The sequence below is a fragment of the Tasmannia lanceolata genome, unplaced genomic scaffold, assembly GCF_043159265.1.
Source record: "Tasmannia lanceolata isolate RefF3 unplaced genomic scaffold, GAP_Taslan_0.1 ptg000024l, whole genome shotgun sequence".
NCBI classification, from domain to species: domain Eukaryota; kingdom Viridiplantae; phylum Streptophyta; class Magnoliopsida; order Canellales; family Winteraceae; genus Tasmannia; species Tasmannia lanceolata.
The window spans coordinates 7180288-7196683 of record NW_027518701.1 but is presented as its reverse complement, the minus strand read 5'-3'; the positions used below and the strand labels follow the sequence as shown (position 1 = coordinate 7196683).

At 41.3% G+C, this 16396-nt stretch overlaps 1 protein-coding gene, 1 long non-coding RNA gene and 1 other non-coding gene across 4 annotated transcripts; 1 reads left to right on the top strand and 2 right to left on the bottom strand.

The window, feature by feature from the left end:
• Positions 1–279: 279 nt before the first annotated feature.
• Positions 280–351, bottom strand: TRNAC-GCA (transfer RNA cysteine (anticodon GCA)). The gene has a single exon. It is a non-coding gene; the product is annotated as a tRNA-Cys (tRNA).
• A 2426-nt stretch (positions 352–2777) lies between these two features.
• LOC143856888 (uncharacterized) lies at positions 2778–3606 on the top strand. Of its 2 annotated transcripts, XM_077367145.1 has the most exons (3): positions 2778–2925; positions 3010–3219; positions 3292–3606. In XM_077367145.1, the coding sequence occupies exons 1-3, from the start codon at positions 2791–2793 to the stop codon at positions 3397–3399; spliced, it is 453 nt and encodes a 150-aa protein (XP_077223260.1). In that variant the 5' UTR covers positions 2778–2790; the 3' UTR covers positions 3400–3606. The 2 variants fall into 2 exon arrangements, with proteins under 2 accessions (XP_077223260.1, XP_077223259.1); XM_077367144.1 differs by having other exon boundaries at positions 3010–3606.
• Positions 3607–4515: 909 nt separating this feature from the next.
• Positions 4516–12226, bottom strand: LOC143857376 (uncharacterized). The gene is made up of 3 exons (XR_013238639.1): positions 10211–12226; positions 8862–8933; positions 4516–5060 (listed from the first exon to the last, which is right to left on the bottom strand). It is a non-coding gene; the product is annotated as an uncharacterized LOC143857376 (long non-coding RNA).
• Between the last annotated feature and the right edge of the window lie 4170 nt (positions 12227–16396).

Here is a 16396-nt window from a genome sequence, read left to right as displayed (position 1 = left end):
ATTTCCCTTTAAGAATTCTTGCTATGGTGTAAGCCCTTATAAATTTATAATCCCTTATTTTTCAAAAACTACTGTACGGACCATACTATTGGATGATCCAAACAGTGTATGTGATGAGCTATAATGTAAATAGGTTGTGCCGGCCAAAAATCATTTCCATAAGATGATCCTAGCCCTCCTTCTCACCAAAGAAAGACCCTATGGTTTAAGAAGTTGTGCTATTGAGGGTATTTTGGTAATAATGATAAAACGACAGTAAAAGCAATAAATAAAATAGAAAGGGCCCAACCGGGTTCGAACCGGTGACCTCTTGATCTGCAGTCAAATGCTCTACCACTGAGCTATGGACCCTTTTTCTGTCGATTGTTCACGATAAAGTAAATATATTATTTAAGAAATAATATTAAAGAAATATTATCTTCTTTTCTTACTTTGTCCACCCCCTTTAATCTCAAAACGGTAGCCGATAGCAAACCTTGCAGATGAACGGTTTGGATCATTGATCAAGTGGCCCCTAAAGTTCTTTTGCCCACTGATGTTATTCTAAAGGAAATAAATGGGTGCTTATCATGTACCATCTCCAATTTGAAAATATGGGACCCACTATTAAAAAGTGACAAGACCCGCTGTCATGTGTAACTCTAGACCTCTGATAAGCATGATGCGAAAGATGTTCTTTAAAATGTCTTTAAGCGGTTAATTTTTTAAGGGAAATGTTATCGGCAGCATAGGATAGGATGATCCAAACGGTCAATTAGATGGGCCACAGCTTACATAGGCTGTGCCCCAAAAATCATTTCCATAGGTTGATCCTAACCCTCCAATCTGAATGTTAGAGGGTTGATCCTAACCCCCTATAGATCGGAGAGTTAGGATCAACCTATGGAAATGATTTTTGGGGCACAACTTATTTAGGATGTGGTCCATTTAATGGACGGTTTGGATCATCCTATGGTACTGGCCATACCGTACTTTTAATAAAGTGGGGAGTGCCCTCATCAAAATATAGTAGTGCTGATAACATTTCCCTTTTTTAAACGATGTATCTTGCAAATGAGAACCCCACGTTGCCCTGTGATGGCTTTTCAGATCAGTGGTCCGGATCTCACCCAATGGATTGCTAAGATTGTTCGATCAGTCAGTAATAAATAATTGCTCCTCTTCTACAAATACATTCCCCTAGAAAATAACAAATCACATACAAATCCCTTTCAAATTCATAAATAGAGTTAATCAAAGGCTAGATAACAATTGCCACCTTTTCTTTTAAACCCGGAAATATTGACTAAGGCCTGGGGCGGACTCAAAATTTCTATTAATACTCAAAAGATTGATAGACTGGTTTTGAGGAACCCATCAAGACGGTACCCAAAACTAATCTAAAACGATTCTACACTAGACATATTTTGAAAGAGAAAACGGTTCCTACACGTGTGTAGGAAGTTCTCTACACATTAGTAAGGGGTTTGAGAGGTTTTAACGATAGCCACATGATTAATCACATCTCAGCCCTACGTTCAAACCCACATCTCCATCGAGCAAAGAAACAGGTTTCTTCTCCATCGAGCAAAACAGAAGGAAAAAAAAAGAGAGAAAATGGCGTGCGTCTCCTCCTCTCTTTCTCTCAAACCCTAGCTAGCCTCAACCCATTTTTGTGCGACGGTTTCAGCAAAGCTTGAAAAACAGACGGAAAAAAAAAGGTTGATGTGCGCATGCATCTCCTCCTCTCTTTCTCTCAAACCCTAGCTACGAAAAAAACCCAAATCTCGTCTCCTCGCCCTCATCTCCTCGCCTCTCCATCTCTCTCTCTCTCTCTCTCTCTCTCTCTCTCTCTATTGCTTTTCATATTTTTACCAACAGATTTCATGATTTTTTGGGTTTTTTTCTCTTCCCTTTCTGTGAACTGATGTGGGTTTTTTTCAGGGCTCGTTCTCTTCGTAAATCCCAGCTGAAACCATCGCCCTCATCTCGTCGGTTGAGGATCTCCTTCACCAGGTAAGTCCTTCTCCACCCCTTTCTTTATTTTTCCATTTTTTTTTTTTTTTTGCTAAAAGAGGAAGAATCGGGCATCCCAAATCTCACCCTCTACCCTCTACCCAAATCTCACCCTCTACCCATTCGTGCCCTCCCAAATCTCTCCTCCCATCTGCCCTAACCCTTTCTCTCCACCCCTCACTTTCTTTTTCCATTTTTTTTAAAAAAAAGAGGAAGAATGGGGTGTAGATTTTGTGATTGTGTGGGATAACAAAAATCCGATTTTGAGGACATGTTTTAAGCCTGAAAAAACCTAGTTTTTAAGCATGCAAAAAACCAGGTTTCCTTGTTTTCCCTTGTCTCATATTTGGATTTTCATGCTTTTCATTTGCAGACTTAAAACTTGGTTTTTTGGGTACCTAAGCAAAGCCCCAAATTGAGAAGTATATAGAGTGTCTCATACAACTCCTATGATTTGCTATTGTTTCTTACATACATATGTTCTATATTTTTTGTGAACATCATTTAATAGATGTTTAGTTTATGTTGTTTATTTTTTGTGGGTTTCAAACATGATTTTTTGTGAACATCATTTAATGGATGTTCTGTTCATGTTGTTTATTTTTTGTGGGTTTCAAAGAGGTTTTTTGTGAACATCATTTAATTGATTTTCTGTGACATTTGAAGTGGAAATATGGGATATGTTCTGATTGTGTTTCCATGACCGCAATGAAACCTTATTTACATTCAAATCATTGTGGTTTTATTGATATTGTTAATCCCTGATTTTTTTGTGCAGATAGTTAAGATTAATCGATGGCGTCGTCTACTGAGAGTGATGGTAGTTCAACTGTGGTGAATTGTGAGTGTCAAAAGAAAGCCTGTATCAGAATAACTAAGTCAGATAAGAATGGAAACCGAGGACGGCCCTACTACACATGTGGATTCGTTGTAAGTAAAAATTCAATACGTTTCAATACGTGTGATTTAATTTCTTGACCAAATTCAAATTCCTAAAGCTCATACAACACACAGGAACTTGGCATCAAGAAGTGTGAGTATTTCCGTTGGTGTCAAAATGATGTTGACGACAACGAATTTCGTTTGAGGAGGGACAACATGATTGCAAATCAACGTCTGCAAAGGTTGGAGAGCGAGGTTGCCGAATTGAAGGTGTTGGTGCAACAGGGACGTGAAGCCATTAAAGTGTTGGAAAGGTTGGATAATGAGGTTGCTGAATTGAAGGTGTTGGTGCAACAGGGACGTGAAGCCATTAAAGTTTTGGAAAGGTTGGATAATGAGGTTGCTGAATTGAAGGTGTTGGTGCAACAGGGACGTGAAGCCGTTAAAGTGGTCGAGAATGAAACTGGGTGGATTAAAGTTATGGGTGTTGTGGTTTTTTTCCTTGTTTATTTTTTTTTATGAATGTAGCAGTAAGTGAGGTGGGAAGAATGAAAGAGCAGTAAAGATTTGGCCATTTTTGGTTTTTCTGTCAGGTTCTTTAGGCAGATAGTGCTGGCTTTTTTCTTATTGAGTCCTCATGTAGGGGTTTAAGGACAGATCATCTTATTCTGTTGTAAAGATTTGGTCATGAATATATTTCTGTTTTTGATAGAAAAAATGTTGCTTACTTCTGAATTAATAAATCTCTCGACTCACCTTGAGATTCTATTTAATAGAAATTGTATATGTAGCACATGAACCTGTTGATATGGGGAGTCTTTTGTTTGCCTGGGACTTTTGAAAGAAATGAAAACTACTACTTCCACTGCCAGTACATCTGAGAAAATCCCTAATAAAGTTGAGGAATGTTGGAAAGTTTGCAGCAGATACGCACAAAAGTGAGAGAAACCATCCTAAAAAATATAGCCAATTAAAAGGAGAAGGCTGAGATGAAAAGAAGGAATTTAGCCTTTGAAGTTGCAAACAAGGTCTGCATATGCTTTTCCCCAAAGAGATTTCCCAGTGGTTTGTACACCATGTTGAAATCTTGGCAACGATAGATGACAATGCTTATCAGGTGTTGCTTCCAGAAGCAATGGAATGGCAGACATTAGTTAAGCCCAGCCTTGTACTAAGTTGAGGCAAGCAAAGTTTTCTTGGGAAAGGGGTCATGTTCTTAACTGTATACAAATTTGGGTTTGCCATTGCTGATGTTATCATGGGTGGGACAATAGATGTAACCCGGTTTTCGCATCATTAATAAAATTGTTACTTTTCCAAAAACAAAAAACATAAGCTGTTGCTAAGGACAAAGCTTCTAAAAATACCGTGGCCAATAAATTGACAGAGCTTTGATATTGTCAACTGAATTGGTAATTGGCATTGGAGCTGCAAATAAAACTGATGCTGATGCAGTTCAACAAATTGGATTTCGAGTACATACATAAGGTTCCAAGAATTGCCCCAGAAACACGTTTTCCTGGAGGAAAATTTGTATAACAGAAAAAGAACATGTTATTAATAGCATAGTCCTTGCTTGTAATAATGTTAACAGCTTCTTTTGAACCTTGGTTCCAAGGATCCAAACAATGCCTCCATTTTAAGATCCACAGCATTCTTTTAAATGGGACTTGAGAGTATGGTTGAGGAGTGCAATAGCACCCATAGAGCTTCAGAGGAACATGTATTTACAGTCTTTGTCAAGTTCAAAAATTCATGCAGTTGGCCAAATGGCATACGCAAATCCCTTCCATTCAAGCTCCTGATCTTCTCCAACGCCATCTCTTTATCATACACCCCTTCCATAGCATACGCAAATCCCTTCCATCCTTCCCCAACACCCTCCCTCTTCAAAGCTGGCAAAGTCCATTTCACCAATTCCCTCAGAAACCCAACATCAGAAAAAACAATTTCTCTTATTAGCCCACAAAACTCCCACCACCCTATTCTCCCTACTAAATTCTTCTTCATACCTGCCATCCCCCTCTCTCACATGCCACCATGTTTGTGCCGTTTTAATCTCCATTGCTGCCAATGTCGATCCAATGGCTACAAGATGGGAATCCCCATAGCAAGCCCAGCCTCAAAGCTCCAAGGTTCACACCATTACCAACCAAAATGCTTGTTACTCCCATGTTCAAGACCTGTAGAGAATGTTGACCAAAGTTACATGAATGGTATAAATGTAAGAAGGTGAAGAACTAAATACATAATGGATTTTCCAACTTGAATATTCTATAACTATGGAAAGAATACAGAAAACTACGAAGATATAAATGAATTTCAAATGCTTCAGAAGAAAAATGCAAGAGTTTTAATTAAAAAGAATACAGGCATTATGATTGTTTCAATAAATCTATTAAAAGTAGATTTCATTGTAAACACTTACTTACTGCACTCCAACGGTGGTCCTCCTCCTCGCCAACTCTAACCTCTTCCTATACAACCTTCGTTGTAGTCATCTATATGAGAAACATATTATAAACCTTCTAGTTGGGAAATAATTATTACAAACACATTGAGATTTAAAAACATACCTCTTCCTCGGGTATGTTTTTGCACGTGGTCGCATAATGGCCTTTTTCTCCACATTTTTTACACGTCATTTGCTGCTTCGGTTGAGATTGAGAGGCCTCCACTGGAGATTTAAACCTTGTAGCATTTTTTGGCCGACCCTTGGTTCTCACAACTTGAGGGTCGTGAATACATATCTCGAGAGGATAGTTGGATTGTACTTGACTGCCACTGCTTTCCAAGACACTCTCCTTGTCTTTCTTTGCTTGTTCGCATTCCGCCACCCACACATTTAAGTCTTCTTCCATCTTCTTCAAAATGCTCTTCTTTCTCGGGTGTTCATCTAGTACTTTATGAACCCTTGATGTAATGCATCATCTCTCAAATGAAGTTACTTCGTCACTATCTCCTATGCTTGTAGATGCGAAACTATTCACTTGATATCTCGCCCCAATGGTCCACCTATTTAAGAGATATCGCTCAGGAATAGAACCTAAACGCCTCATATCCATTATGCGAAGTATGTGTCTACATAGAATCCCTGCGGTCTCAAACATCGCACACTCACATGTAGCATTAACACCTTCCGATACATCATATATAACCTTGTAACTCTTCCATTCCTCCTCATTATGCATTCTTACCTTGTATTCAGTGACGTTCCCATTCTCACTCTCCTTGTCCTCCCAACAATCAATACTCACTACAAATTGAAGTTGGAACAAGTCAAAAAAATTTCTAGTATAACACTTTGCAGCATCTGCTTCCAATGTGCTCTTTGTCTTCAATACTGCATGTGATGATTTAGTCCTCCAATCCTCTTCAGCTTCCTTTTTCCGTCGAGCCACAAAGGCCTTTTCATATTGTACCACGAATTCTTCTAAAGTGGTACTTTGCTTAACAAATCCATCGAAGAAAGCATTAATGCTTTCGCTTCGTGCACTTGAAGTCATTCTAGCTGTAAATGTGTCTCTAAAATAAGCAGGAACCCAGTGCATTCGTAAATCCCACATCTTACATAACCAATGTCTTTCATCTAAATTATACTTCTCCACCAACGCTCCCCATTCCTTCTCACTGTCGGATTTGTGTTTCCTATAAAACCAATGGTTTTATTCCTTATAAAATTGACTAATTGCATCTCGCATGTCTAGAACATGCTCAACTAGATGCCTACTAATGTGCCAAGAGCAAAAGCGATGGCGTGTATTTGGAAAAACATGCCTAATCGCGTTTCTCATTGCCCCATCCATATCAGTTATTATACACCCTGGAGCTTTATCAAACATGCATTTCAACCACTGTCGAAACAACCAAGTGAATGTCTTCTCCGTCTCATCTGCTAGGAGGGCACAACAAAAAAGTGTAGACTGTCTGTGGTGGTTTACGCCGGTAAATGGTGCGAACGGCATCCTATACCTGTTCGTCTTATAAGTGACGTCAAAAATAATTACGTCGCTAAAGGTTTGGTATGCCTCTCTGGCCCTCGAATCCGCCCAAAACATCGATCTCAGGTTTCTATCAACATCTATCTCCATGGCAAATTGAAAATTCGGATCTTTCGTTCGTTTCTGTTGGAACTGATTAGCTATTGTGGCAACTTCTCGTCCCATGTTGTTAGCCCTATGTGCTCTCAAATGAGACGACACCTGATCTGGTGTGAGAGCACTAGATGAACCATCATTTGAAGCGTTAATTGCCCTTGCAATGCCAGAAGGACCAAACCCATCACTGTGCATTTTATCCATCAAGTTTTTACATGAGGCTTTCTTATGTAATGTATTATGTGAATGATGCAAACGTGTCTTCAATGGAGATGTAAGATCATGGCAATGTTCTTCCACAAAAATTCTAACTTCCCACTTATCCTCTTTTGTCAAATTGATCTCCATCTTTGCTTCGCAACCCTCTCTTGTTTCACGACGCCGCTTCACATCCATCCCAATCTGTCTCTTATCATTAGGATTTCTCAATCCCTCTTTATCACATACATAACTCTTCCTTATAGGTTCACCTGTTTTGATCGACCTATTGGTCCTGCCTTTTCGAATTCTAAAACCTGTACTCAACGCATATGAGTTATAGAATGCATAGGCATCTTCACAATTATCAAAAAGCTGGCCTTCAAAAGGTTTGCTAGCTATAACACTCGCCGCATCATCCTTATTAGGCGTTTCTGAGGTACCAGTACCGCCCTCGTCATTATCAACCCAACCTAGCGGTTCCTCTTCATCACCCATCTCTAATCTATTTCCCTCATCAACACATAACCTATCGGCTTGCGACATTGTATCATCAGCCATAATTAATCTATTTTCATCAACCTCCACAATAGACAGCCCAAACGGATCCATATACTGTAAAGGAGGACCAAAAAACCTGAAGATGCAAGTGATGGACCATACAAACCCAAAAAAACATCAGATCGAGATAAACATGTAACTTCAAAATTTAGAAAATTGCAAATTGATGACATAAGTAAATAGAAACCGTAAAGATGAATCTCACACCAAAAACCACCATCGTAAGAAACCAAAAACCAAGAAGTCTATATAGTAGCTACTTATAGAAAGCATTGGTTCATCTACAACTCTTATTACCACAGAGTATCTTAGATTGGGTTAAAAGTTTTAGGCAGAGATATAGGGTCCATAATACACCTCAAAATAAACCAATCATCAGTATAATACAGTTGTGAAACCCTAACCAAATCCCCCTAAAATAGAGAAAAACACATTAAAAAACCAACATCACAACCCAAAAATGATTTATAAACAATATCAGTGGAGAACAATATTGATTGAAAAAATCAGTTGAGAACAATATCAGTTTTAGAACAATATCAGTTGATGACAATATCAATATCAGGTTAGAACAAAATCCATAAACTCATATTGTTCTCAACTGAAAATAAAATCCATCAACTCATATCATTTGTGAACAATTTCGGTTTAGAGAAAGTAAAGCGATTCTTCACTTAAAAAACCCCATAGACATGTATGAGACACTATATACTTCTCAATTTGGGGCTTTGCTTAGGTACCCAAAAAACCAAGTTTTAAGTCTGCAAATGAAAAGCATGAAAATCCAAATATGAGACAAGGGAAAACAAGGAAACCTGGTTTTTTGCATGCTTAAAAACTAGGTTTTTTCAAGCTTAAAACATGTCCTCAAAATAGGATTTTTGTTATCCCACACAACCACAAAATCTACACCCCATTCTTCCTCTTTTAAAAAAAAAAAATGGAAAAAGAAAGTGAGGGGTGGAGAGAAAGGGTTAGGGCAGATGGGAGGAGAGATTTGGGAGGGCACGAATGGGTAGAGGGTGAGATTTGGGTAGAGGGTAGAGGGTAAGATTTGGGATGCCCGATTCTTCCTCTTTTAGCAAAAAAAAAATGGAAAAATAAAGAAAGGGGTGGAGAAGGACTTACCTGGTGAAGGAGATCCTCAACCGACGAGATGAGGGCGACGGTTTCAGCTGGGATTTACGAAGAGAACGAGCCCTGAAAAAAACCCACATTAGTTCACAGAAAGGGAAGAGAAAAAAACCCAAAAAACCATGAAATCTGTTGGTAAAAATATGAAAAGCAATAGAGAGAGAAAGAGGAAACCCGAGATGGAGAGGCAAGGAGATGAGGGCGAGGAGACGAGATTTTGGGTTTTGTTCGTAGCTAGGGTTTGAGAGAAAGAGAGGAGGAGACGCATGCGCACATCAACCTTTTTTCCGTCTATTTTTCAAGCTTTGCTGAAACCGTCGCACAAAAATGGGTTGAGTCTAGCTAGGGTTTGAGAGAAAGAGAGGAGGAGATGCACGCCATTTTCTCTCTTTTTTTTTCCTTCTGTTTTGCTCGATGGAGAAGAAACCTGTTTCTTTGCTCGATGGAGATGTGGGTTTGAACGTAGGGCTGAGATGTGATTAATCATGTGGCTGTCGTTAAAACCTCTCAAACCCCTTACTAATGTGTAGAGAACTTCCTACACACATGTGTAGGAACCGTTTTCTCATTTTGAAATATGATTAGGGAAAAACTATAGTCCTCAGATGAGGTAAGGCCAATTTATCACACAGAAAACCACCATTTAATTTTCCTCCGCCTCCTCCGCATAGTCGTCTCATGGATACCGTTCATGGTGAACTTACAGAGATCGGATGATTGTTATTAGTATAATGTAGCATTAATTGTTTATTGTAGAATTCTCATTATCATAAGGTTTTTATATACAAAGTTCCCATGAGGTTGGATCATTATTATATAGAGACTGCACATTATGGAAACCTCTATAGATCGGATGGCTAGGATCATTCCATGGAAATGATTTTAGCGGCACAACCGGTTTAAATTGTGGCTCAAATAAATGAACAGTTTGGATCATCCTACCAAGTGGCTCGTAAGGTACTTTTTGAAAAAAAAATGGACTAGGGCCGCGCAGCATATAAAATCTCTCGTGACAAAATCCTTTTAAACTTACAAATGTACATAATTCCAAAAGAAAGGTAATTAATCATCTACAAAGGTAATTAATGAAATAGCTTCTACCCATTGCTTAATAATGCCTTCTTTGTTAGAGATTTTTAAAATAATATTGGAAAATTAAATATATTTTCATAAGTTATTTTAATATAGAAAATCAATTTTCAAACAGGGCCGGTCGACCACGTGTGATTGGTCGACCGCAGATTTGTTACTGGAAACGTAAACGATTTCCATAAAAGTATGGCCGGTCGACCTCTGGGTTTCGTCCTGCAGGTCAAAGATTTCAATTGGGAGTGTTTCTACACCTGATTTGCCCTTCAGTATTGACACGTAGCAATCTTTGGAGTCGGCCTAGTCTCCCCGAACCTCGCCTATGCCACCCGAAGTAATGAATTTCATCTTCTGGTAGAAGGCTGACGTGACTGCTCTTAAGAGGTTCTGTCCGGGTTTGACGAGGATTGCATGGTAGACTGAAGATGCCTTGATGACGAGGAAGTTTATCATGGCGGCTGCTTGACAGAGTGGGGACCCCACAAGAACGGCTAGCTGAATGGACCCTTCCACTCTGACCGCATCTCTAGAGAATCCAGACAAATCTGAGTGCACCGGCTGCAGATGATCTTCCGGGATGGACATCTGCTTGAAGGCGTCATAGTACAGGATATCGGCCAAGCTTCCATTGTCCACTAGCACTTTATGCACTTCGAAATTGGCGATGAGCATGGTGATCACCATAGCATCTTTGTGGGGAAGGATTACTCCGTCCAAGTCATTATCAGAGAAAGAGATGACCTGATCAACCTTTTGCTTTTTCTCAGGGACCTGCACTACATTCACTTGTTTGGCGTAAGCTTTTCTTGCTGAGGAAGAGGCCTCGCCTGCCGTGAGGCCCCCAACAATGGTATTAATGACTCCTGCAATTTGCTGGGGACGCTCCTCTCTCCTAGAGTTGTTCTGCTTCTGTGGTCTCGGGGGGCTCCTAGAGTTCGGAGAGCGGTTTGGGCTCTTATACTCTATGGTTTTGTGAGAACGGCTCCCTTCTCTACGAAGTCGCGGAGGTGTCCTCTCCTAATCAGATTTTCTATTTCTTCTTTCAGGGGCCTACACTCTTCCGTGTCGTGGCCATGATCCTTGTGGAACCGGCAGTATTTTAACTTATCTCTTTTGCTCCCTTTGGTCAGCAGCTTCGGAGGCCATTTCAGGTATTGCTTGTCCCGAATGGTCATGAGTATATGGCTTCTGGGAGCATTGAGGGGAGTGTAGTCTTCCTCCCTCCTTCACGGACTTCTGCCTCTCTTTTGAACTTTGTCCTCGTGGCGCTGCTTCTGTCCGAATTCTCCCCTCTCTTCCTCTCGACTTTTGCGCTTAAGGTCGGTTCTGAAGTCTGGACCGAGGTTAAGTGCAACTAGAGTCTCTTCGGCCGTATGTATCTCTCAGCCCTGGCTATTAGGTCGGCAAGGGAGGTCGGTGCTTTCTTAGCAACAGAAAGCCGGAAGTCGGCTGATCTGACACTGGTTAGGGGAGTGTTCATGGCTGCGGAAGGATCTAGGTTTTGAATCTGGAGGGCTTCCCAGTTGAAGCGACCGATGTAATCCTTCAGGGACTCATCTTTGTGCTGCTTTACTGCCATCAAAGTTGCAGCGGTTTTTCAGGCCCTCCGACTGTTTAAAAAGTGTCTAACCAGTTGGGTGCCTAATTCTTCAAATGACCTGACTGATCCTAGTCGAAGGTTAGAATACCAGTCACGGGCGGCGCCGACGAGGTTGGCTGGAAACGCACGGCACATAAATCCATCGGATGATCCATGCAACATCATCATTTTGAACATTTCTAGATGGTCAACTGGATCGGTCGTGCCGTCATACTGAGGCACTTGAGGCATCTTGAATCCTTGAGGGGGCACTGCACGGAGGATTTCTTTGTTGAAAGGAGGCTTAGTGTTGAAGGTCCGCGGGTCAGCGATATTGTCTCCTTTGGCGAGCTCATGTAGGCGATGATCCATTTCTTCCAGCTTTCGCTGGACATGTGCGGTATGATGCTCATTTTTGTTGGATCTTCCGGAAGAATCTGTTTGGAGTGGGCTAGAGGCAGAATCCGATTGGCTGCTGAGGCTTTGCTCTAGGTTTTGCCGGTGGCAACGACCTGCTTGGTTTCGAGGACTCCTCCATCCTCCACCATGGTGGTTTCCAGACCTAGACCGTGCCCTTCGACGTTGGTCAGTTGACCTGGACTGCGGTCTTCGATGCAGGCAAGTAGATCTTGAGTGTTTTCCTCGGGATGGTGCTCGTTGACCCACCGATGGTGTTCGCGGCCTAGTTCGGCGAGTGCGTCTATCTGGCAAGGGCGGTCGGGGATTGTGGTGCGACGAACCACCCCCAATCAATGACCTCCCTTCTTCGAATCAGCGTCTCTTGCGGGTAGGTCCGAGCTGTTAGGCGCTTGGGTTGACAGCGCTTCGACTTGTTGGGCTAGAGTGTTGAACTGTTCATGGGTTTCAGGTCTGCCCTCCTCGGGTGGTATGACGATCTGGGACGTAAGCCGCTATCTGGTTAAACTACTTCGGGGAGCGGACCGTGCTACCCTCGCCGAGGTCGTATGAACACCCCTTCTTGCTCCTGCCATTCAAGTCCCGTTACGGTTATGTTCGGGTCCCACGGTTGGAGCCAATATGTTTTGGTCAAAATCTGGTAGATGCTGAGGTTGAGGCAAGAAGAGAGATGCTCGATTGCTCGACCTGCGTACGAGACAAAAGGTTAGAAGACCGACTTGGAGATGATTCTCCAAGAATGACCTCCAACAGTCAAGTCAATGACGATAATAGATAATGAAATCTCAAGGGAAATAGTAAATTTTGGAAAGCGTGTCCCTTACCCAGGGGATATTATTTGCAATATTTATAGTGGAAGGTTGATTGAGGAGATAAAGGTAATTGTCCTCATAGGGATATTACCGTATTGCCCCTAGTACGTGGGGCCTCTGATTTGGTGTGTTTACTTTTCTGGGCCTTCCAGCTTTGGAGGGGAAATGTCTTGGATGCCCTTATGTTTGGTCTATTCCTGCGCCAGGTGTTGACTCCCTATTGGGCTGTTACTTTTACCCTTATCACTCCCCACCTTCACGGGGCTTTACATTCGGCCACCATATAATTTCTCCTGTAATCAATTCCTATCAGGTTGATTATTTCGTTTGGTATAGCTGAGACTGGGAGGAGGAAATCTCAAGTGGGATCCATAGTTAGAGTACTGCTTATGGTCATCATAGTTTCGGAGATTTCGAAGGAGCATTATCTTAGGCGGATAAAGACACCAAAAGAGAAAACATAAAACCCAAGGTGGGGTATTTCAAACTAATTATTAGGGTGTTCGGTTATAACCTAACCGAATAGACCGAAATTTGATAACCAAAATAATTTCGGTTATCAAATTTCGATAACCGAAACCGAACCGATTAAAAATTCGGTTATTCGGTTATAACCGAATAGTGGGAGAAAAGGAGGAAAAAAGCAAAATCTTGATTTGGATCAGAGGGCTAGGATCACCCTATCGAAATGATTTTTTGAGCACAACCGAATTAAGTTGTGATAAATCAAATGGACGGTTTTGATCATCCTACGGAGTGACCATATAGCACTCTTTTTGGAAAAATAATGGTTTTTATCCATAATTTCGGTTATTCGGTTAACCGATTTTTTTTTTGAGATGACCGAACCCGAATAACTGAATTCCCAAAAAAAATAACTGAAACCTTACCGAAATGAAAAAACCGAACCGAACCGACCAAACCAATTCGGTTCGATTCGGTTATTCAATTATAACCGAATAATGAACACCCCTACTAAATATGGATGGAGCTAGGGTGCAACTTGGGTCGGGTCGGGTCGGGTCGGGTTGAGCTTTTGCTAAAAAATGAATAGTAATCAACCCAAACCCAGCCCGATTTGAAGGTAAAAGCTCAACCCGTATTCCAAAAAATCAACCCGAGTTGCACGAAAGGCCTCGCAGATTGAGAGTCAGAGCCTGGCGGTTGTGAGGCTTTGCCAGTTGAGAACTTAAGCATTACCAACAGAGGGAAATAATTAGGGGCCGTTTGGATACGCGGATTTTAGAATCCAGGTTTTTAGGTTGAAAACAATGTAAAAGAGGGTTCATGAGCAGGCTGCTGCCGCTGTCCTTGTAGCGTTTCTTGGATTTTAAGAAAGAAATTTAGGTTTTAATAAAAATGGGAAAACTGTTTGTGAGCTTGAGCTTATATAGCTTATATGAGCTAGAGTGCCAAAAACATGGGTCCCACAGTTTTTGGTATGATCCAAAGCATTCATTTATAAGGACTTTACATAGATAGGGTGTGTACTAAAAATCAGGTCCATAGGATAATCCTAACCCATCCAAAAATGGAGGAGAAAATGGACAGACACTATTTGTTGACAAATCTGCCCAGTTTTGCCCTCCAACTTTGGAGGGGTTAGGATGATCCAATGAACTTTATTTTTGGTACACACCCTATCAATGATTTGGCCTTGCAAATGAATGGTTTGGATGACCACAAAAAATGTGGAACCCATGTGTTTGGCCACTCTAGCTCATATATGCTTATATGAGCTCAAGCTCATAAACAATTTCCCCTATAAAAATATCTACTGCAACCTAGAATTTCTAAAACTTGAAAATATGAGAGGATCTGCTACTCTCTTGCTGACGGAAAGAAGGGCGAGAAGTCAAGAACGACGGCTGGTCCGTTTCTTCTCTCGTCTCTTAGCTACAATTCTGAAGAAATCCCGAATTCTAAAATTCACATATCCAAAGAGAAAAAGATAACAATTTAGGGGAAACGGAGGATATTCCCTAGGGAAAAAGATGATGCGTGCTGGTGACTGGGTTTCTTACGATTGCAGATATCTTAACTAATGGCGAAAAAGTTGTCGTTTTTGTAAAGGAAACAAAAGAGAGAATAGAAAACTCTGGCGACCTAGAGGAGTGTTGGAGGATGAGGTTGGGGGTGTATGGCCGGACTCTGGGCATATAACCTCCAGCTCAGTTGAAGGGGTTCCAACCTTAACCATTTTTGGTAAGGAAGTGGGGGATAAATGTTCCCTCCTAAAATCCTGCTTGGTTGGTGGGCCAAAATGGGATAATTGGAATCTGTTGGATATTTGGAATCGAGCTAAAATATGTTGGAATATCCCTTCTCTTCCTAGGCCGGGTACCTTCGGTCACAATAAGATTCTGTTCATGTTTACCAGTGAAGCAATTGCAGCCAAGGTCTTGGGGATGGAAACAAAAGCCTGTGGGAATTTCCTCTCCTCTCTTTCCATGTGGAGCCCGATTATCAAGCCTGAGAAGAAAGCGATATGGATCAATTTTTCAGGAATTCCATTGCATGTATGGGCGTCCTCTACGATAGAGGCTTTGGGTCGTCTTTTTGGAATAATTTTAAGAGTGAAGATGGAAGGAATGACAATTGCTTCAGCTCTGGTCTCTCCTTCAGATTTGGGGGTAATCAAGCCTTTTGTTAATATTCATGTTGAGGATATCACTTACAGAATAGACATAGATTCTCAGGCCTCCAAGGTTCTTCAGCCGGAGTTACGATTGCGGGTCTCCCCTTCTGACACTCTGGCTTTTCCACCCCTAGTTAAGCATCTTGTCCCTCGGCCAATGGTTTCGGAGGGGCGAAAGATTTTAGGGGCGGTCGGATTCAAAATCATATGTCTAATCATAGTGGGTATTGCCAGGCTTTAGATGATGTCAGATCCAAGGTCTGTAATACGGAATCTACCTTGAATGGGCAGCAAAAAAGTGGCCGTGACCGGATCACAAAGAGGTTATAAAAAAGAAAAGCTTATAAACCTCTGGGGGAATTTTTGCTTAAAATTTTGGGCCATCAGCTTCCCAAGCTTGGATTATCCCCGTCATGCCATGTCCTGCATCGTTTGTGGGACATCAGGCTTGGGAAAAAGGTGTAACCTGTCTCCAGGTGTAGCTTCTAGGGATAAGGAGTACATCTAGGTACTTATGGGTCTTTTAATTTATGTTTTCTTTCTTGTTTGATACGTATCCCCCTTATAAGTTTGATTATGTTTTGGTTAAGGCACTCTTTGGCCTTCGATATCACAGCTTTTAGATTATCTGAGTGATTACAATGGGAGTCTCGAATCCTTGAATATTTTGGCGAAGAATATCGGAGCCAGTCGATTATTCTGACTGGATTGACATTCTTGATTAGGTGAGAAACCTTAGGTACAATAGACTAAGAGCTTCCGTTCGAAATCCTACGCCAAGCGAATTTGCAGAATGGGAAGCAAGAAGGGAATGGAAACAACTCAAAGAGGATGCTGCAAGGAATTGGGAGGAATTGTTTTCTTTAACTGGTTCTCGCAATATCAAGGATATTTGCGTTCCGGTTTACAAGCTTCAATTCTTTAAGGACACTCTACACTACCAAGATCTTATGCGCCGCTTGGAATAGGAGGCAGATCGCTCTCTGCGTCTCTA